The sequence below is a fragment of the Microcaecilia unicolor genome, chromosome 4 (genome assembly GCF_901765095.1).
Source record: "Microcaecilia unicolor chromosome 4, aMicUni1.1, whole genome shotgun sequence".
NCBI classification, from domain to species: domain Eukaryota; kingdom Metazoa; phylum Chordata; class Amphibia; order Gymnophiona; family Siphonopidae; genus Microcaecilia; species Microcaecilia unicolor.
Genome location: NC_044034.1, coordinates 143708814 through 143730210, shown reverse-complemented (window position 1 = coordinate 143730210; position 21397 = coordinate 143708814). Strand labels below are relative to the sequence as shown.

Sequence of the window (21397 nt, the reverse complement as noted above, 5' to 3'; positions counted from 1 at the left end):
CTAGGTGAGAGTGTAGCCTGGAACAAAACAGATATGGGCCTAGGAGGGTGGAGTTGGATTCTAAACTCCGAACAGATTCTGCAGCACCGACTGCCCGAACCGACTGTCGCATTGGGTATCCTGCTGAAAGCAGTAGGGAGATGTGGACTGATGAGCACGTTGCAGCCTTGCCAATCTCTTCAACAGAAGCTGACTTCAAGTGAGCCACTGATGCAGCCATGGCTCTAACATTGTGAGCCGTGACATGGCCCTCCAGTCAGCCCAGCTTGGGTGCAAGTGAAGGAAATGCAATCTGCTAGCCAATTTGAAATTGTGCATTTTCCGATGGCAACTCCCATCCTGTTGAGATTTAAAAAAACAAAGAGCTGGGCGGACTGTCGATAGGGCTTTGTCCGCTCCACGTAAAAGGTCAATACTCTCTTACAGTCCAAGGTGTGCAACTTGTCTTCACCAGGACGGGTGTGTGGACGAGGAAAAAAAGTTGGCAAGACAATTGACTGGCTCAGATGGAACTCCGACACCACCTTTGGCAAGAACTTAGGGTGAGTGCGGAGGACTACTCTGTTATGATGAAATTTAATATAAGGAGCATGGACTACCAGGGCTTGGAGCTCACTGACCAGACGAGCTGAAGTAACCGCCACCAAGAAAATGACCTTCCAGGTCAAGTACTTCAGATGGCAGGAATTCAGTGGCACAAAAGGAGCTTTCAACAGCTGAGAACGACGTTGAAATCCCATGACACTGGTGGAGGTTTGATAGGGAGCTTTGACAAAAGCAAACCTCTTATGAAGCGAACAACTAAAGGCTGTCCAGAGATAGGCTGACCTTCTACACGTTGATAAGCACTAATTGCACTAAGGTGAACCCTTACGGAGTTGGTCTTAAGACCAGACTCTGATAAGTGTAGAAGGTATTCAAGCAGGGTCCGTGAAGGACAAGAAAAAGGATCTAGGGCCTTGCTGTCACACCAGACGGCAAATCTCCTCCATTTAAAAGAATAACACTTTTTCGTGGAATCTTTCCTGGAAGCAAGCAAGACTCGGGAGACACCCTCTGAAAGACCCAAAGAGGCAACTTCTAAGTTCTCAACATCCAGGCAGTGAGAGCCAGAGACTGGAGGTTGGGATGCAGAAGTGACCCCTCGTTCTGAGTGATGAGGGTTGGAAAACACTCCAATCTCCACGGTTCTTCGGAGGACAACTCCAGAAGAAGAGCACGGGGCCAGAAAGGCGCTATCAGAATCATGGTTCCGCGATCTTGCCTGAGTTTCAGCAGTATTCCCCTACTAGAGATGGGAGGACACGCATACAGAAGGCCTGTCCCCCAATGAAGGAGAAAGGCATCTGACGCTAGTCTGTCATGGGCCTGGAGTCTGGAACAGAATTGAGGGACTTTGTGATTGACCTGAGTGGCAAAAAGATCCACCGAGGGGGTGCCGCACGCTTGGAAGATCTTGCGGACAACGTCCATGTTCAGAGACCACTCATGGGGTTGCATTATCCTGCTCAACCTGTTGGCCAGACTGTTTACTCCTGCCAGATACGTGGCTTGGAGAAACATGCCGTAATGATGAGCCCAAAGCCACATCTTGATGACTTCCTGACACAGAGGGCAAGATCCGGTACCCCCCTGCTTGTTTGGTGTAATACATAGCAACCTGATTGTCTGTCTGAATTAGGATGATCTGGTTGGACAGCCAATCTCTGAAAGCCTTGAGAGCGTTCCAGATTGCTCGTAATTCCAAGAAGTTGATCTGAAAATCCTTCTCCTGAAAGGACCAAGCTCCCTGAGTGTGAAGCCCAGCTACATGAGCTCCCCACCCTAGGTGGGATGGATCTGTGGTCAGCACTTTGTGGCTGAGGAATTTGAAACGGACGTCTCAAGGTAAGACTGGATCGAATGGTCCACCATTGAGGGGAACTGCAAATAACGGTGGAGAGATGGATGACGTCCTCTAGATCCCCTGTGGCCTGGCACCACTGGGAAGCTAGGGTCCATTGAGCTGATCTCATATGTAGACCTGCCATGGGAGATACATGAACTGTGGAGGCCATGTGCCCTAAAAGTCTCAACATCTGCCGAGCTGTGATCTGTTGAGACGCCCGAGCCAAGGACACTAGGGCCAGAAGACTGTCTGCCCTTGCCTTGGGAAGATAAGCTCGAGACTTCCATGTGTCCAACAGAGCTGCAATGAACTCCAATTTCTGTACTGGAACAAGATGGGACTCTGGATAATTTACTACAAACGTGAGTAGCTCCAAAAGTTGAATAGTCATCTGCATGGACTGCAGAGCTCCTGCCTCTGAGGTGTTCTTCACCAGCCAATCGTCGAGATAAGGGAACACGTGCACTCCCAGTCTGCGTAGCGATGCTGCGACAACTGCCAAGCACTTTGTGCTGAGTTCCCAGTTGAAATCAAAGGTACTTCCTGTGAGCTGGGAGTACCGAGATGTGAGTATAGGCATCCTTTAAGTCCAGAGAGCATAGCCAATCATTTTCTTGAATCATGGGAAGAAGGGTGCCCAGGGAAACCATCCTGAACTTTTCTCGGACTAGGAAGGGACGCATCCCCCTGTTTTCTTTTGCACAAGAAGTACCTGGAATAGAATCCCAGTCCTTCTTCCCCTGATGGAACGGGTTCGACCGCATTGGCCTTTAGAAGGGCGGAGAGTTCCTCTGCAAGTATCTGCTTGTGCTGAGAGCTGAAGGACTGAGCACCCGGTGGGCAATTTCGAGGTTTGGAGGACAGATTGAGTGTGTAGCTGAACCGGACTATTTGAAGAACCCACCTGTCGGAGGTTATAAGAGGCCACCTTTGGTGAAAAAATATCAACCTCCCCCCCGACAGGCAAGTCGCCCGGTACAGACACTTTGACTGCGGTTATGCTGTACCGGAGCCAGTCAAAAGCCCGTCCCTTGCTTTTGCTGGGGAGCCGTAGTGGCCTTGGGTGCATGGCGTTGACGAGAACGCGCATGCTGGGGCTGAGTCTGAACCGGCTGCCGAGAGGCAGGAGTGTACCTACGCGTATTATAGGAATAGGGAGCACTCCTCCTCCCTTCAAAATACCTCCTGGATGAGGAGGCAGTAGCAGAAGACGTCCTGCGGGAGAGAGAATCATCATAATGCTTTTTTATCTGATCGACCATGTCCTCTACTTTTTCTCCAAAGAGATTATTCCCCCCCCCCCCCCCCCCCGTCAAGGAACATCCGCCATTCGCTGCTGGGTCTTCTGATCCAGGTCAGAGACGCACAGCCATGAGAGTCTGCGCATCACTATACCTTGAGCAGCTACTCGGGATGCAGCATCAAAAGTATCGTAAGCCCCTCTGGCCAGGAATTTACGACACGCCTTCTGCTGCCTGACTACCTCGTGAAAAGGTTCAGCAAGCTCCGGAGGAAGAGCTTCAACTAAACTGGACAGTTGCCTCACCGAGTTCCGTAAGTGAATGCTCATGTAAAGCTGGTATGTTTGGATCTTGGCGGTGAGCATTCTGGCCTGATACGTTCTCCTTCCAAAAGAGTCCAAGGTTTTATACTCTCTGCCTGGGGCCGCCGAGGCATAGTCTCTAGTACCCTTGGCTTTTCTGAGAGCAGAATCCATCACCATGGAATCGTGAGGAAGTTGGGCCTTCACCATTACAGGCTCTCCATGGACTCTACACTGGGAGTCGGACTTCTTGTGAACAACTGAATTAGAGAGAGGGCAAGACCACTTCCGCATCAGCACTTCCCTGAGTGTATTGTGCAAGGGGGCCGTTGCAACCTCTGCAGATGGAGAAGGATAATCCAGGACCTCGAGCATCTCAGCCCTGGGCTCATCCACAACCTCCATAGGGAATGGAATGTCCTTAGACATTTCCCGTACAAAGGATGAGAAAGTAAGACTCTCAGATGGAGACTTTCTTACTTCAATAGGTGGAGTAGGATCCGAGAGAAGCCCACAGGACTCTTCCTCCGAAAAATACCTGGGGTCTTCCTCTTCTCCCCATGAGCGCTCCTCGTTGATATCAGACAGAAGCTCCTTAAGAGCAGCTTGAACCCGCGCATCACTCGACTTTGAGGATCAACGACCTCGTGGGGGACGCCAAGAAGTCGACCCCTGTCCGGACTGCGGCGAAGCTTCCTCTGCCGATGTCGAGGGGGGAGTCGACCCAGGAGGTAACCGGCTCCGGTACCGCAAGCGGCACCGAGGGCGGGGATTTCCTCACAGATGATGGCCCAGATGCCGTCTCTGCAGTAGGTACGGGAGGCGCAAGCACCCCCGGCACCGAGGCAGTCTGATGAAGCAATCCTTCCAGAAGTTCTGGAAGAAGGGCCCGGATACGCTCATCGAGAGCTGTAATCGGAAAAGATTGTGGGGCCAATACAGGAGTCGGTGCCAGAATCTGAGGGGGTTTGAGAGCCAGTACCAGGCTACCGGATGACAGACATATCGGCACCTCCTGAATGGAGGGTGAGAGGTCCTCCCGGCACCAACGCTTCTTGGGTGCTGACTCCCTCGGCTCCCCTGATCTCTCGGCACCGTGTCTGGAAGGAGATTGATGACGGTGCTTATTCACCTTCGCTCGACGCCAGTCATCAACACTCCTCGGCACCGATGAGGAAGTGGAATCCTCAATCCTCCTCGGGGCCAGGTCCGACTCAGGTCGGTCCCAGGGGGCCTGCATAGCAGTAGGCCTCGAGACGGGTGGAGACCCACTCGATGCCTCGCTGCTCCCAGCTCGAAGTGTTCTCTCGGCAGCCATTACCTGAACTCTCGGTGCGGCTTCTCTCGACATTGATGCCGATGCCGCCGACCTTGGTACCGATGTTGATGCCGACGTCGAAGGATCGGACCGATCAGCACTCAGCCTCTCGAGCCACCTGGGTCCTTTTCTTCATCAACTTACACAGCTTACAAGCAGCTGGAAGATGATCGGGCCCAAGACACTGGTAGCATCACACATGAGGGTCGGTACTCGAGATGGTCCGGTGCAGCGAATACAGCGTTGGAAGCCACTGGGAGTCTTCGATGACATGGGCAGGAAAATAGTGTCTGCGAAATCAAAAAACTTGATTGTGCCAATGAAACGGGAGCGAAAAAAGGGGAAAAAGGACGCGGCTGAGCTGCCTGAAGGCGACCGCAATGAAAAAGAAAGGAAACTTTCAAAATTGAGAAAAAGCTAAAAAAAAATTAAGGGGAAAAAAACCTTTTTTTTTTTTTTTTTTTTAAATAACCAGACGAAGAAGAAAAGAAGGAAAAAGGGCGCGATAAACATGAAAAAAGTGTTCTCCTGGGCCAAAAACACACGAGGAGCAGTGGAACACACAACTCCTTCGCAGAGCGGAGAAAAAAGAACCGATTTAGTCACGATCGCGTCGTGGGAAGCAGCTTGCGCATGCACAGTGCGCTCGGGCCCACACGACCGAGCATTCTACAAACTTCTAGGTTTTTCTGAAGAAAAGTTCCGGTCTCCTGGGTCGTCGCGGACGACGACCCACACGTAAGAATATTAGAGCCTACTTGTACTCAGAGAACCACAAGTACCCCCTCAAAAAAAGCCCTGCCTTCAACACTACTCCACCTTCCACCAGTAGCGTTGTCTTCTTGGTGACCACCATTACTAGAGCATCTACCTTAGGGAGGGACAACTGCTCCCCTTGATCCGCACCCACAGGATAAAGCTTAGCCATGGCCTTGACTTCCTTAAGGCCACCATCCGGATCCACTCACTGTGCAGAAATGAGTTCCTGAATAGCCTCATGAACCGGGAACATCCGTCGGGTACTAGCCTTCTTGGGATTAATCGGGGAGGGAGGGGGGCATGGAACTTGGAGGGGAGGAGGGAGGAGGAGGGCCTGAAACTCGGAGGGAGGACAGGGGGCGATTCTCTACTCACCTCCAACGTTCTGTGGCTGGCTGGTGTTGGCTTCCCTTCCCTCACTGATCCGCCCTCTGACGTCATCGCGAGGGCAGACCAATGGGAAGTGTGTTACGAATCTAGGCATCCAGCCGTAGAACGTTGGAGGTGCAAATTATTATATAGGATATGCATTTATATTGCAACTCTCTCTCCTTCGTCAATGTTATGCCCCTAGAAACACATAGGCAGATAAATGGATGCACACACATTCTATGTGAGTGACTGCCCAATACTATAAGAGGCCTTTTCTGCATGTAAATAGGCTTCACCTGGGAATAACGCTTTATAAAATTACTCCTTAAGTGGGTATTTAAGGTAATGAATTAAAATGACTTGAATTTCTCAAGGACAGTCAATAGAATACACAAAGATATAGTTGCCTCTTATTCGGATGGGCCAAGGTTTCAACTTCTACCTCCTACCAGGCCCCAGCCAAGGCTAAAGACTGGGGTTCACCAAGAATAGGAGCTAGATGCACTAACTACACGCTAAAGGCCCTTCCCTAGCCCTGGTTGCTGCTTACCAATTTGGAAAACAACGGGGATGCATGAAGGAAATCGCATGCAAATGAGCTGCTCGCTGTTAGCACATTTGCATGCAATTTCCTTCCAGCCAGTAGGTCAGGTGAGCATGCGCAGAGCAGCCATACTTTAAGCGTGGCTGCTCTGCGAATGCCACAGACAGCTTCATACACACAGACAAGCTGCGTGTATAATAGCAGTCTACAGCCTTTGACCCTGCCTGCCTCGAAGTGCCTGCCTGCCAGCTAAACGCGCTGTGATTGGATGAGAGAGAGACCTGCTGGAACAGGGAGCTCTGGGGGTAACTGGTTCTGAGATGCAGTCATTTTGTTCATATTTCTAGCTCACTTTAGCATGCTGCCTCCTGGAGAAGTAGTTCTTAAATCAACCCACCAGCAATAGTGCTGCGACCATTTTAATTTCCCATGTGGATCCTAAGCATAGTTCTGCAACCCTCCACATCATACTTTGGGAGATCTTAGAAACACCAGAAATCAGATGGAGGAGGGTCACCGTGGCTGCCGGTTTGCTTCTCGTTCATGGGCACTTTGCTTAATTTATTAAAAAGGCATTAACTTTGGGGTCTAAGGAAGCTAAAATAATTGTATCTTATGATATATTTTTCTCTGTATTTCCTAATGACAGAAATGATATTTCTTTATTTCTATATAATTAAGATTGATGAAAAATATGTTTTCCTTGTGTTATGATTTCTGCTGTATTACTATGACAAGGTATTCTTGTCATATATTTTGAAATGATAATAAATAAATAAATTAAAAAAAAAAAAAAAGGCATTAACGAGAGCTCCAGACCTCACGTTAAGATTTCAGCGCTGAAAGTAGGGTTTGCTTCTGTGCATCCAGTTGGAAAATGGCTGTGCATTGCCTTGCTAGCACATCTGTATAGTAATTAGCTCATTATAATAGCTTTGCATTCTGTTTTCGTTAGCTGCTACCGTGACAGGAAAATGTCTCGGAGAACCCTTTTGTGCATGTCCAGGTTTACTACTTGCGTGCTAAACTGGCTAGAACTAGTTTAAAAACCACGTTGCTGGCTCGTTAAGTTTAGTGCCCAACAGGGCTAAAGATATTGATACCTCATAAAATCTACTTGACCCAGATGGGTGAGCAGGCAGAGTTTTCAAACCTTGCCTATTGGCTTCCATTAGTCTACAAAATTTCAAGTGGGTTTTCTGTTTTTAATTAAGTAAAAAGAAACTTACTAATTTGCTGTTACTAAGTCACCAAAGTTATCAAACTTTAAAAAAAGATATTTGACATCTTGGAATATGGTTTGCACTTGCCAGGCCTCTCATATAAAAGGGGGACAGTGCCTGCAAACTATTTGTATGCCTGTCACAGTTTTAAAACCGGAATAATTAAAAGAAACATGCTCAAAGAGTTTCTTGAATGAATGAAGTTACTACCGCATAGCCTCCCTTAAGCAAGTTAAACTTTTAAAAAGAGCCAATAACAAACATTTACAGTATAAAACAGTAAGGTCAAACAGAAATATGAAGATATGTGCTATTTCACATACTCTTCCACATAGTGCTGAATGGAACTGTCAGTCCCAGGCAATTTTTCTGTGAATCAGGTGTGGAGTGAGAAGATCTCCAACTGCGTTTCTTGGTATTTTAGGACCAAGAGAATGTGGCAGAAAGATACAGAAATATTTCACATTGTACTGGGTGCTGATTAAAAAGAAGTTTCAAGTACACCATAGTCGTCTGTATACGTTGCATCTCTTGAACGTCAGAAAGAAGCTCTTTTGGCATGATGTAAGTACTATGGTGAGCATTAGGAGTAAGTCACAGTATTCATAAAACTAAGCCATTTGGAGACAGTGCTTCCTGCTGAATAGACCTCCTGAGCAGCCTATCGGTCAAAAAATAAATAAATAAAATGTGGAACTCAAAACTAGTAGGCCACTATCAACCACATTGCTAATGCTAGGTTCTTTCCATTTTATACTTAAAATTCTTCTCTTAACAGATCACTGTTACCTTTTTATTTCAGATTGCTCCTGGCTGGATAAAAATAAGCTCTGCCTCCGATGCTCAGGAACATCTACTTTCTGTTCTTCATATGCCTTGAGCTTCTCTTTTAACATTATGATCTGAAACAGAAGGATCAAACTAGATTCTTCTTTTTGAAATATAAAAAGTTCTTGTCACAATATACAGAAAAATGGTTTTCAATCGTTTCCTCATATTTTCTGGTAACTTACAGTATAGATTACATCTTTAATGAAATTGACATAAAACAGAAAATAATGCAAGCAGCATGAAAATCAAGCCACTTCGACTGTCCTTTGCATATCGAACTTGGCGCATTTCACACAATCTCAGTAAGTTTGTTACTTTCTTTACTAAAGGAGGTAGAAGACAACAGCTCCATTTATTTTCAGACATTGTCCTGTACTTATGTTCTTGACATTTTTCTGCAAAATTTAACAATGCATCATTTTCTATTGTATTAGTATAATTTCCTTAAATGGGAATGCATTGCACCTTTCTAAGAAAAATGACCTTAAAAAGAACAAACAGCCCCATAAACAGCACTGAGAGAGAATTTCTCCCCAATAACCCCCATATGAGAGTCATTAACAGCACACCTACCTTGCATGTTCTCTATTACATTTATAACTACAATATGGTTTTGTTATTAGTCAAATGGTACTTCTAGCTATATTTTGGGACTGAATGACATGCCATACACTTAATGGATCTCAGAAGTTATAGCATATTGAAGCATAATTAATTTCACAATTTGCACATTGTGGAAACCATCTCTGGATAACCAATATCATGTAATTAACACTTTCCAACGTGACTGAAATTGGAGAAATATTCCAGTTCCATAGGGAAAGGAACCATCATACAGCAGCAGTACTTGATAGATGAACATGCACAGGGTTCAACAGGGAACTGCAGTGTGGTTCTTGGCATAGGACTACCATTAAAATAACAAGATTAAAGAACAAAATTCAACACCAAAAAAATCCAAAAAAAAATATTTTGTTCTGAATGACAAAAAAAACCAAAAAAAACCAAACAACCTTCTGTCAGAGTATCTATATTAAACAAATGAAACCTCAATTGCCATAGGTCTACATAGATGACCGTTCACAATGGCTGTCTAATCACTGGTTTCCAATTAAAGTACCAAAAAAGTAACAGTGGAAACAGCTTCCCAACCGGAGGAAAAAAAAACACTGTTACAAAAAAAGATGCTATTGAACTCTCAAAATATAGCGAAGATACTTACCTGCAGCAGGTATTCTACAAAGACAGCAGGCTTCATATTGTCATAAGTGGGTGACGCCGATCTGCATCACCCGATCCGGCATTTTGCCAATGCTAATAAGAGAGCTTTGTGCCCCGCGAACACATTCTCCCGAGTTGTCAATTGGGCCTACCAACGGTGAGCACATTATACAGACTAACCTAAGTGAAACTGCAACCTGGAAAAGAACATAAGTACATATATAAGTACATAAGTACATAAGTAGTGCCATACTGGGAAAGACCAAAGGTCCATCTAGCCCAGCATCCTGTCACCGACAGTGGCCAATCCAGGTCACGGGCACCTGGCACGCTCCCCAAACGTAAAAACATTCCAGACAAGTTATACCTAAAAATGAGGAATTTTTCCAGTCCATTTAATAGCGGTCTATGGACTTGTCCTTTAGGAATCTATCTAACCCCTTTTTAAACTCCGTCAAGCTAACCGCCCGTACCACGTTCTCCGGCAATGAATTCCAGAGTCTAATTACACGTTGGGTGAAGAAAAATTTTCTCCGATTCGTTTTAAATTTACCACACTGTAGCTTCAACTCATGCCCTCTAGTCCTAGTATTTTTGGATAGCGTGAACAGTCGCTTCACATCCACCCGATCCATTCCACTCATTATTTTATACACTTCTATCATATCTCCCCTCAGCCGTCTCTTCTCCAAGCTGAAAAGCCCTAGCCTTCTCAGCCTCTCTTCATAGGAAAGTCGTCCCATCCCCACTATCATTTTCGTCGCCCTTCGCTGTACCTTTTCCAATTCTACTATATCTTTTTTGAGATACGGAGACCAGTACTGAACACAATACTCCAGGTGCGGTCGCACCATGGAGCGATACAACGGCATTATAACATCCGCACACCTGGACTCCATACCCTTCCTAATAACACCCAACATTCTATTCGCTTTCCTAGCCGCAGCAGCACACTGAGCAGAAGGTTTCAGCGTATCATCGACGACGACACCCAGATCCCTTTCTTGATCCGTAACTCCTAACGCGGAACCTTGCAAGACGTAGCTATAATTCGGGTTCCTCTTACCCACATGCATCACTTTGCACTTGTCAACATTGAACTTCATCTGCCACTTGCACGCCCATTCTCCCAGTCTCGCAAGGTCCTCCTGTAATCGTTCACATTCCTCCTGCGACTTGACGACCCTGAATAATTTTGTGTCATCGGCGAATTTAATTACCTCACTAGTTATTCCCATCTCTAGGTCATTTATAAATACATTAAAAAGCAACGGACCCAGCACAGACCCCTGCGGGACCCCACTAACTACCCTCCTCCACTGAGAATACTGGCCACGCAATCCTACTCTCTGCTTCCTATCTTTCAACCAGTTCTTAATCCATAATAATACCCTACCTCCGATTCCATGACTCTGCAATTTCTTCAGGAGTCTTTCGTGCGGCACTTTGTCAAACGCCTTCTGAAAATCCAGATATACAATATCAACCGGCTCCCCATTGTCCACATGTTTGCTTACCCCCTCAAAAAAATGCATTAGATTGGTGAGGCAAGACTTCCCTTCACTAAATCCGTGCTGACTTTGTCTCATCAGTCCATGTTTTTGTATATGCTCTGCAATTTTATTCTTAATAATAGCCTCCACCATCTTGCCCGGCACCGACGTCAGACTCACCGGTCTATAATTTCCCGGATCTCCTCTGGAACCTTTCTTAAAAATCGGAGTAACATTGGCTACCCTCCAGTCTTCCGGTATTACACTCGATTTTAGGGACAGATTGCATATTTCTAACAGTAGCTCCGCAAGTTCATTTTTTAGTTCTATTAATACTCTGGGATGAATACCATCAGGTCCCGGTGATTTACTACTCTTCAGCTTGCTGAACTGACCCATTACATCCTCCAAGGTTACAGAGAATTTGTCTAGTTTCTCCGACTCCCCCGCTTCAAATATTCTTTCCGGCACCGGTGTCCCCCCCAAATCCTCCTCGGTGAAGACCGAAGCAAAGAATTCATTTAATTTCTCCGCTACGGCTTTGTCCTCCTTGATCGCCCCTTTAACACCATTTTCGTCCAGCGGCCCAACCGACTCTTTGGCCGGTTTCCTGCTTTTAATGTATCTAAAAAAGTTTTTACTATGTATTTTTGCTTCCAACGCTAATTTCTTCTCAAAGTCCTTTTTTGCCCTCCTTATCTCCGCTTTGCATTTGGCTTGGCATTCCTTATGATCTATCCTGTTACTTTCAGTTGGTTCTCTTCTCCACTTTCTGAAGGATTGTTTTTTGGCTCTAATGATTTCCTTTATCTTACTGTTTAGCCACGCCGGCTGACGTTTAGTCTTTTTTCCCTTTTTTCTAATACGTGGAATATATTTGTCCTGAACCTCCAGGATGGTGTTTTTAAACAGCATCCACGCCTGATGCAAGTTTTTTACTCTGCGAGCTGCTCCTTTCAGTCTTTTTTTCACCATTTTTCTCATTTTGTCGTAATCACCTTTTCTATAGTTAAACGCTAGCGTACTTGATTTCCTAGTTTCACTTCCTTCAATGCCAATATCAAAACCGATCATATTATGATCACTGTTATCAAGCGGCCCTCGTATCGTTACCCCCTGCACTAGATCATGAGCACCACTAAGGACTAAGTCTAGTATTTTTCCTTCTCTTGTCGGCTCCTGAACTAGCTGTTCCATGAAGCTGTCCTTGATTTCATCAAGAAATCTTATGTCCCTTGCGTGTACAGATGTTACATTAACCCAGTCTATATGCGGGTAATTGAAATCCCCCATTATTATTGTGTTGCCCAGTTTGTTTGCGTCCCTGATTTCCTTTAACATTTCCGCATCCGTCTGTTCGTCCTGGCCAGGCGGACGGTAGTACACTCCTATCACTATCCTTTTCCCCTTTGCACATGGAATTTCAATCCACAGTGATTCCAAGGAGTGTTTTGCTTCCTGCAGAATTTTCAATCTATTTGATTCAAGGCTCTCGTTAATATACAATGCTACCCCTCCACCAATCCGATTCACCCTATCACTACGATATAATTTGTACCCCGGTATGACAGTGTCCCACTGGTTATCCTCCTTCCACCAGGTCTCAGAGATGCCTATTATATCTAATTTTTCATTTAGTGCAATATATTCTAACTCCCCCATCTTATTTCTTAGGCTCCTGGCATTCGCATATAGACATTTCAAACTATGTTTGTTGTTCCTAAGTACATCATGCTTAGTACTTGACAGTATTAATTGGCAATCTTTTGTCTGATTTTTATTGTTATTTAAAGATACCCGATCTACTACAATCTCTTTTGCAACCTCACTATCAGGATACTCTATCTTCCCTGTTATGGTGATATCTTTGAAAGATACCTTATCCCGAACCATGCTCTTTTGAGCGACTGTCGGCCTTCCCCCCATTTCTAGTTTAAAAGCTGCTCTATCTCCTTCTTAAACGCCGATGCCAGCAGCCTGGTCCCACTCTGGTTAAGATGGAGCCCATCCTTTCGGAATAGGCTCCCCCTTCCCCAGAATGTTGCCCAGTTCCTAACAAATCTAAAGCCCTCCTCCCTGCACCATCGTCTCATCCACGCATTGAGACTCTGGAGCTCTGCCTGTCTCTTGGGCCCTGCGCGTGGCACAGGTAGCATTTCAGAAAATGCTACCCTGGAGGATCTGGATTTCAGCTTTCTACCTAAGAGCCTAAATTTTGCTTCCAGAACCTCTCTCCCACATTTTCCTATGTCATTGGTACCCACATGTACCAAGACAGCGGACTCCTCCCCAGCACTATCTAGAATCCTATCTAGGTGACATGTGAGGTCCGCCACCTTCGCACCAGGCAGGCAAGTCACCAGGCGATCCTCACGTCCACCAGCCACCCAGCTATCTATATGCCTAATGATCGAATCACCAAGTACAACAGCTGTCCTAACCTTTCCCTCCCGGGCAACATTTGGAGATATATCCTCGGTGCGAAAGGATAATACATCCCCTGGTGGGCAGGTCCTGGCTACAGGAGTACTTCCTACTTCACCAGGGTGATGCTCTCCTTCTAGGAGACCTCCCTCCTCCAAGGTAGCACAGGGGCTACCTGACTGGAGGTGGAACTTCTCTACAACATCCCTGTAGGTCTCCTCTATGTACCTCTCTGTCTCCCTCAGCTCCATCAAGTCTGCTACTCTAGCCTCAAGGGAACGGACACGTTCTCTGAGAGCTAGGAGCTCTTTGCATCGGGCACACACATATGACACCTCACCAATTGGGAGATAATCATACATGTGACACTCAATGCAAAAGACTGGATAGCACCCCTCTCGCTGCTGGACTGCTGACTCCATCTTAGTGTTTTTTGAGTTTTTCCGTAATTTAAAACTTGCTAAAGTATTAAGGATATCAGCCTATCACTAACTTACAGTTCCTCCTTTAAACCCCAATCTTCAAGTTCCGAAAGCACAAGCAAAATTTGTTCACTTACCAGAGAAATATCCTCTTCTCCCAGAACTTATTGGAAGGAAAGCTTTCGCGCGCCGTTAGGCACCTTGAGCAGAGGCCCCGAGTGGATCGGAAAGGACCTGGGAGTCACTCCGGCGAAGGCTCCGAGGATATGCAGATGAGCTGCAAGTCCTCCACGGCACCTGAGAAGGCAACCGGTGGGAGAGCTGGGCACCTCTCAACCAAGAAAAGGCTTACCAGGGGTTAGGCCGAAGCCAGCATTCCTCCCCCTGAGGGTCACCTGATCCTGGCTAAGAAGTACCTGGTAGCTCTGGGTAGGTGGAGCGAAAGCCCTGGGTAACTGTGGCGAAGGCCCTGGGAAGGTCGGGGTGGATTTGGGAGTCACCCCGGATGCAGCTGTGAGGATATGCAGAACGCTGCAAGTCCTCCACAGCACCTGGTAGGAGCACTGTGCACCTTGAGCAGAGGCCCCGAGTGGATCGGAACGGACCTGGGAGTCACTCTGGCGAAGGCTCCGAGGATATGCAGATGAGCTGCAAGTCCTCCACGGCACCTGAGAAGGCAACCGGTGGGAGAGCTGGGCACCTCTCAACCAAGAAAAGGCTTACCAGGGGTTAGGCCGAAGCCAGCATTCCTCCCCCTGAGGGTCACCTGATCCTGGCTAAGAAGTACCTGGTACTAGGCCTAGGAGGGTGGAGCTGAATTCTAGATCCTAAGCAGATTCTGCAACACTGACTGCCTGAACCGACTGTCGCGTCGGGCATCCTGCTCAAGCCAGTAGTGTGATCTGAATGTGTGGACTGTTGACCACACTGCAACCTTGCAAATTTCTTCAATGGAGGCTGACCTCAAGTGAGCTGACACGGCCATGGCTCTGACATTATGTGCCGTGACATGACCCTCCAAAGCAAGCCCAGCCTGAGCATAAATGAAGGAAATGCAATCTGCTAGCCAAATTGAAATGGTGTGTTTCCCAATGGCGACCCCCATCCTGTTGGGATCAAAAGTCACAAAAAGCTGGACGGACTGTCTGTGGGGTCCTGTCCGCTCCATGTAGTAGGCCAATGCTCTCTTGCAATCTAAGGTGTGCAAACTGATTTTGCCAGGATGGGCATGAGGTCTGGGAAAGAATGTTGGCAAGACAATCAACTTGTTCAGATGGAACTCAGACACCACCTTCGGCAGGAACTTAGGGTGTGTGAGGACTACTCCGTTGTGATGAAACTTAGTATAAAGTGCATTCACAACTAAGGCCTGAAGCTCACTGACCCTACGAGCTGAAGTAACAGCTACCAAGAAAACAACTTCCAGGTCAAGTACTTCAGATGGCAGGAATTCAGCGGTTCAAAAGGAGCTTTCATCAGCTGGGTGAGAATGACATTGAGATCCCATGATACTTGCGGAGGTTTGAAATGGGGCTTTGAGAAAAGCAAACCTCTCATGAAGCAAACAATTAAAGGCTGTCCAGAGATGGGCTTACCTTCTACACGTTAATAAGAACTATTCGCACTAAGGTGAACCCTTACAGAGTTAGTCTTGAGACCAGACTCTGATAAGTGTAGAAGGTATTCAAGCAGGGTCTGTGCAGGGCAAGTAAGGGAATCTATGGACTTGCTCTCACACCAGACGGCAAACCTTCTCCATTTAAAACAGTAACTCCTCTTATTGGTTTCTTTCCTGGAAGCCAGCAAGACACAGGACACATCCTTTGAGAGATTAAGGAAGTAAATTCTAGGCTTCAACATCCAAGCTGTGAGAGCCAGAGACTGGAGGCTGGGATGTAGATGTGACTCCTTGTTCTGAGTAATGAGGGTCAGAAAACACTCCAGTCTCCACACCAGAAGAGGGAGGAACCAAATCTGCCGCAGCCAGTATGGCATGATCAGAATCATGGTTCTGTAGTCTTGCTTGAGTTTCCTACTAGAGGTATTAGAAGGATACGCATACAGAACACCTGTCCCCAATTGAGAAGGAAGGCATCTGACACTAGTCTGTTGTGGGCCTGAAGCCTGGAACAGAACTGAGGGACTTTGTGGTTGATCTGAGTGACAAAAAGATCCACCGAGGGGGTGCCCCATGAACGGAAGATCTTGTGGGCTATGCTCATATTGAGAGACCACACGTACGGTTGCATTATCCTGCTCAGCCTGTCAGCCAGGGTATTGTTTGCACCTGCCAGATAAGTGGCTTGAAGGGACATGCTATGTTGGTGCGTCCAATGCCACATCTGGATGGCCTCCTGACACAGAGGGCGTGATCCGGTGCCCCCCTGCTTGCTGGTGTAATACATTGCAACCTGAGTGCCTGTTTGGATGATGTGAAGAAAGTGTGTTTTAAGCCTATAAAATGTATCGGATATTTTCTGAAGTGTATTTCTCCTATTTGGCCAGCAGGTGGTGTTTCTTTGCTGTAAAGCTATTATAGGGAACTGAATGTTTTTTCTTTAAAACAAGCAGGAAGCAGCAGCAGTATACGTGTAAAACTTTTCACTAGGTTCTGATTGGCCTGGAGTTTGAAATTATCCAGCAGTTGTTGCTTCAGTCTTAGTATGGGAGGAAAGAGAGACAGATCTCTTTGCTGAGACTCAGTGAATTATATGTCCTGACCTTCCCAGGTACTGTTTAGAGAGTATATAGATGTTTAGTTAGTGTTATAATTGATCCAATTTTCAGTTACTTGTTACAGTTTGCTGAATACACATTTTTTGTGCACTGTTCTCCAAGTTCTGAGAATAAACACATTTGTTTGTTCTGCTTGTCTGGACTGATAAAGAATACTGGTGGTTTGTGTGTTGGGTTTGCAAGTGCTTTCTGGGAACTGTGGGCCCACTGGGAGTGTGGCTCCAGTAATCTAGAAATCACTGGGGATAATTGGACAGTGGGAGACTCACCCAGAGACGGTTGTGACCCAGTCGGTGGGACGAGGGTGCTAGTGGGTGTAGGTGGACCTGAGCTGTGTGGGATAGACCCTCTAAGTGGCTGCAGGGTAACCCCAGGTGGGTGGCTAGGCGTTTTGTGACAGATAAGAACAATCTGGCGAGGTAACCGATCTCTGAAAAATGTGGCGAGGTAACCGATCTCTGAAAGCCTTTACAGTATTCCAGATCGCCCGAAGCTCCAGGAGGTTCCTCTGAAGATTCATTTCCTGGGCGGACCCAAACACCTTCAGTGTGAAGCCCATCTACATGAGCTCCCCATCCTAGGAGAAATGCACCTGTTAGTACTTGTTCTGGCTGAGGAATTTGAAATGGAAGTCCCAGAGTCAAATTGGATCAAATTGTTCACCAATGAAGAGAGCGTAAAAGCTCTGAGGGCACTTGGATGATATCTTCTAGACTCCCTGTGGCTTGATACCCACTAAGAAGCCAGGGTCCATTGAGTTGATCTCATGTGAAGATGTGTCATAGGTGTAACATACACTGTGGAAGCCATGTGGCCCAACAATGTCAACATCTGATGAGCTGTGACATTCTGAGTGGCACGAACCTTGGACGCAAGCGAGACAAGATTGTCCGTTCACATTTCAGGGCGGTAGGATCGAACCCTGTGTGTGTCGAGCAGGGCTCCTATGAACTCCAATTGCTGGACAGGGTGGAGATGGGACGGGGTGGTTTAAAACAAACCCTAGTAGCTCGAGCACCCTAATAGTTATTCGCATGGACTCCCGAGCACCGTCCTCTGAGGTGCTCTTCACCAGCCAGTCTTCAAGATACAGGAATACATGGACTCCCAGTCTGCATAGTAATGCTGCAACTACCGCTAGACACTTGGTGAAGACCCTGGGAGTTGATGCAAGGCCAAAAGGCAACACGATATTGAAAGTGATGTGTTCCCAGTCAAAATCGAAGATACTTCCAGTGGGTGGAAGTATCGGGATGCGAGTATATGCATTCTTTATAGCCAATCGTTTTTCTGAATCGTAGGGAGAAGGGTGCCCAGAGAAACCATCCTGACCTTTTCTCGAACTAGAAATTTGTTCAGGGCCCTTAGGTCTAGGATGGGACGCATCCCCTTGTCTATTTCTGCACAAGGAAGTACCTGGAATAGAATCCCTGCCCTTCCTCCCCTGGTGGAATGGGTTTGACCGCATGGGCTTTTAGAAGGGTGAAGAGTTCCTCTGCAAGTATTTGCCTGTGCTGAGAGATGAATGAATAAGCTATTGGTGGGCAATTTGGAGATTTGATATGCCAACTGAGGGCGTATCTGAGATGGACTATTTGAAGAACCCACTGGTCAGAGGTTATAAGAGGCCATCTTTGGTGAAAAAATTTTAGCCTTCCCCCAACCGGCAATTAGTCCAGGATGTACTGCAGCTATGCTCAGCTGGAGCAGCTCAAAAAGCTCATCCCTTGCTTTGCCTGGGGAGCAGCAGGGTTCTTAGGCACACGCTGTTGACATGAGCACGCTGAGGCTGAGCCCAAGCAGGCTTGCAAGCTGAAAGATTGTACCTATGCCTAGAATAGTAGTACGAACTGCTCCTTAGCTTGCCAAAAATCATCCTAGCTGAGGAGGTGGATGCAGAAGGCACCCGATGGGAGAGAGAAAAGACTATCTGTATGCTTCTTGATTTGGTCTGCAACCTTCTCTCTCTAAAAAGGTTCCCCCCGGCAAGGGGCATCCATCATCTGCTGTAGAACAGTGTTCCAAGTCAGAAGTACGCAGACTTGAGAGTCTGTGCATTGCTATACTTTCAGCAGAGATCCTGGATGCCACACCAAAAGTATTCTAAGTGCCCCGTGCCAAGAACTTTTGTCACACTTTCTGCTGCTTGACCAACTGGCGAAAAGGCTCGGCGTCCTCCGTAGGAAGTGTGTCCACCAAGTCCAACAGCTGTCGCACCGAGTTTTGCAAGTAGGCGCTTGTGAAGAGCTGGTAGGATTATATACGGCAAACAAGAATTGAAGCCTGGTACATCTTCCTCCCAAAAGAATTCAGGGTTCTAGCTTCTCTGCCTGGGGGCACCAAGGCATAGTCCCTAGTACTCCTGGCTCTTTTGAGAGTGGACTCCAACACCATGGAATTGTGAGGCAACTGAGGCCTATCAAAACCAGGCACACTGTGGATCCGATACTAGGTGTCAATCTTCTTGGTCAGACAGGGACCAACAGAGGGGACTCCCAGGTCCTGACGAGGACTTCCTTGAGTACCTTGTGGAGGTGCTGTCACAGCCTCCTTAGGAGGAGAGGTGTAGTCCAGGACCTTGAGCATCTTGGCCCTGGGCTCATCCTCCACTTTTAAAGGAAACAGTATGGCATCAGCCATTTCCTTTTCAAATGGTGGAGGGGAGGGTTCAGAGAGAATCCAAGACCTGAGGAGAAGTATCTGGGATCCTCCCCTGAATCCTATGAGCCCTCCTCCTCATTGTTGGACAGGATCTCCCTATGGGATCGCTGAGATTGAACCTCTCTCGATGCTGAGGAACCATGCCCTTGAGAGCGATGTCAAGAAGTCGACTCCCACCTCGACTCTGGCGAAGATTCCTCCACTGACGTCAAGGGAGTGCCAGCTTGGGTAGCAGTCAACACCAGGTTCGCAAGAGGTGCCAGAGGCTGCAACGGGAGGTAGGGTAGGAACAAGCACCCCCCAAGGAGCAAGGCACAGATACGCTCATTGAGAGCTGAGGAGATCACATTCACATGGTGGGCGGGAAGGCGCTTGCACTCTACAAAGCTCTGTTTAGCTTTGGCAAAATGCTGGACCAGGCGACTCTGATCGGCGTCACCCACTTGTGAGAAAATAGAAGCCTGCTTGTCTTTGGAGAATGCAGCCATTTCACTATCAATGTTCATTTCAAGCTAAAAAATATAAATATATAAACCAACTGTGCACAGCACAAAAAAAAAAAAAAAGAAAGAAAAGACAAATCACTTAGCTTAGGGTGAAGTACTTTGCATAAACATCCAAAACCATAACTTATTTAGTCTCATTTTCTTCAACATCCATACGCTGCAACACAGGGTCTATATGACTACCAGTGAAATGGCCAAGTTAGAGAAAGTTAAAAAAGCTCATGGCACCATAGGCCTAGCAAAAGGTTGGCTTCAATTGAGCTAGCAGTAAAAAAAAAAAAAAACCAAACAAACAAACAAACCAGAAGAACTTACTAGGCCATGAAACTCCTGTTTGCTATTTTATTTAGATTGTGTGAGAACAGTGAGAAGTGCTAGTATGGAAGGGTATGAATGTTACATACCTCTCTCTTTTGCTGGTCACAAATCTTGACATATTGACTTATGTGGCTGTCCAGACTAACGACATTGCTCTTTACCTATTAAGCAATAAAAATATTCCTTTTAAAATACTTAAAATAAATTATTCCAATGATCTTTGCAAATATATCAATAGTAGTAATATAATGCCATTGAACATACTTATATATAGCTAACACAAGTTTTTATTTTTAGTGCCTTTAAACGTGGAAACAACCAAAGTGGACTAAAATACCTTATGTTAAATATCGTGAGTTAAGTTCTAGTCAATCTGAAAATATCTGCTGCACCAAGAATCCAATGTTCCCAAGAAGACTCAGCTAGCTCAGACTCTGACCCAATGGCCCGCAGGAGGGATGGACCCTTCCTGCCTGCCTAGCCACCTCATATGGTTCAACAGAACCCAACTCAGCAGCTGTATCGTAGGGCCTTACTTCAGTCAAGATTCTACCATCTGCTGGGAGATATAGCCAGCGCCTGAACCTATTGTACCTTGTCTGCAAACTCTGGATTCTGCCAATTCTCTACATTAATCCGCATGTCTGGTCTGGCAGGATGAAAAGGAAAGCATATGAAAATCTTCCACGATCAGTATATTGAATGAAATCTAAATAAGACACAGTTCTTTTGGTGAAATTAAAAATTCTAAGATTTAAAGCAATGATGCACTATGACTTTGTATGTTTTGGGGTAAGAAATTACAGCTAATCTAGGTCTGGCTAACAGAGTAAAGGAGAAATTTAGTTTTACCTATCAATTTCCTTTCCTTGAATCCTGGTAGACCAACTCAGACATGTGGGTTTTGCTACCCTACCAACAGATGGTGATAGGGAACATGACTTTTCCAGCAACAATATCAACACTGCTATAAAGGGCAAGTGCAGCCCTGAAACTTGCCAGTAAACTAATGACCAAGCTGAACAATAACAAAGCAAATCAATAACAATAACAATGTAAATAAAGCAAATCAACGTCTACAACTAATCCAGAACATGGCAGCAAGGCTGATTTATTCAGCAAGTAGGGGAGACATGAT

The 21397-nt window shown here is 46.4% G+C and overlaps 1 protein-coding gene across 1 annotated transcript in view; it reads right to left on the bottom strand.

The window, feature by feature from the left end:
• Positions 1 to 21397, bottom strand: part of KIF18A (kinesin family member 18A) — a 172995-nt gene that overhangs the window by 103396 nt on the left and 48202 nt on the right. The window contains 2 exon segments of the mRNA XM_030200688.1: positions 8437 to 8549; positions 20346 to 20420. Of these exon segments, the coding sequence (XP_030056548.1) occupies positions 8437 to 8549; positions 20346 to 20420 (188 nt within the window).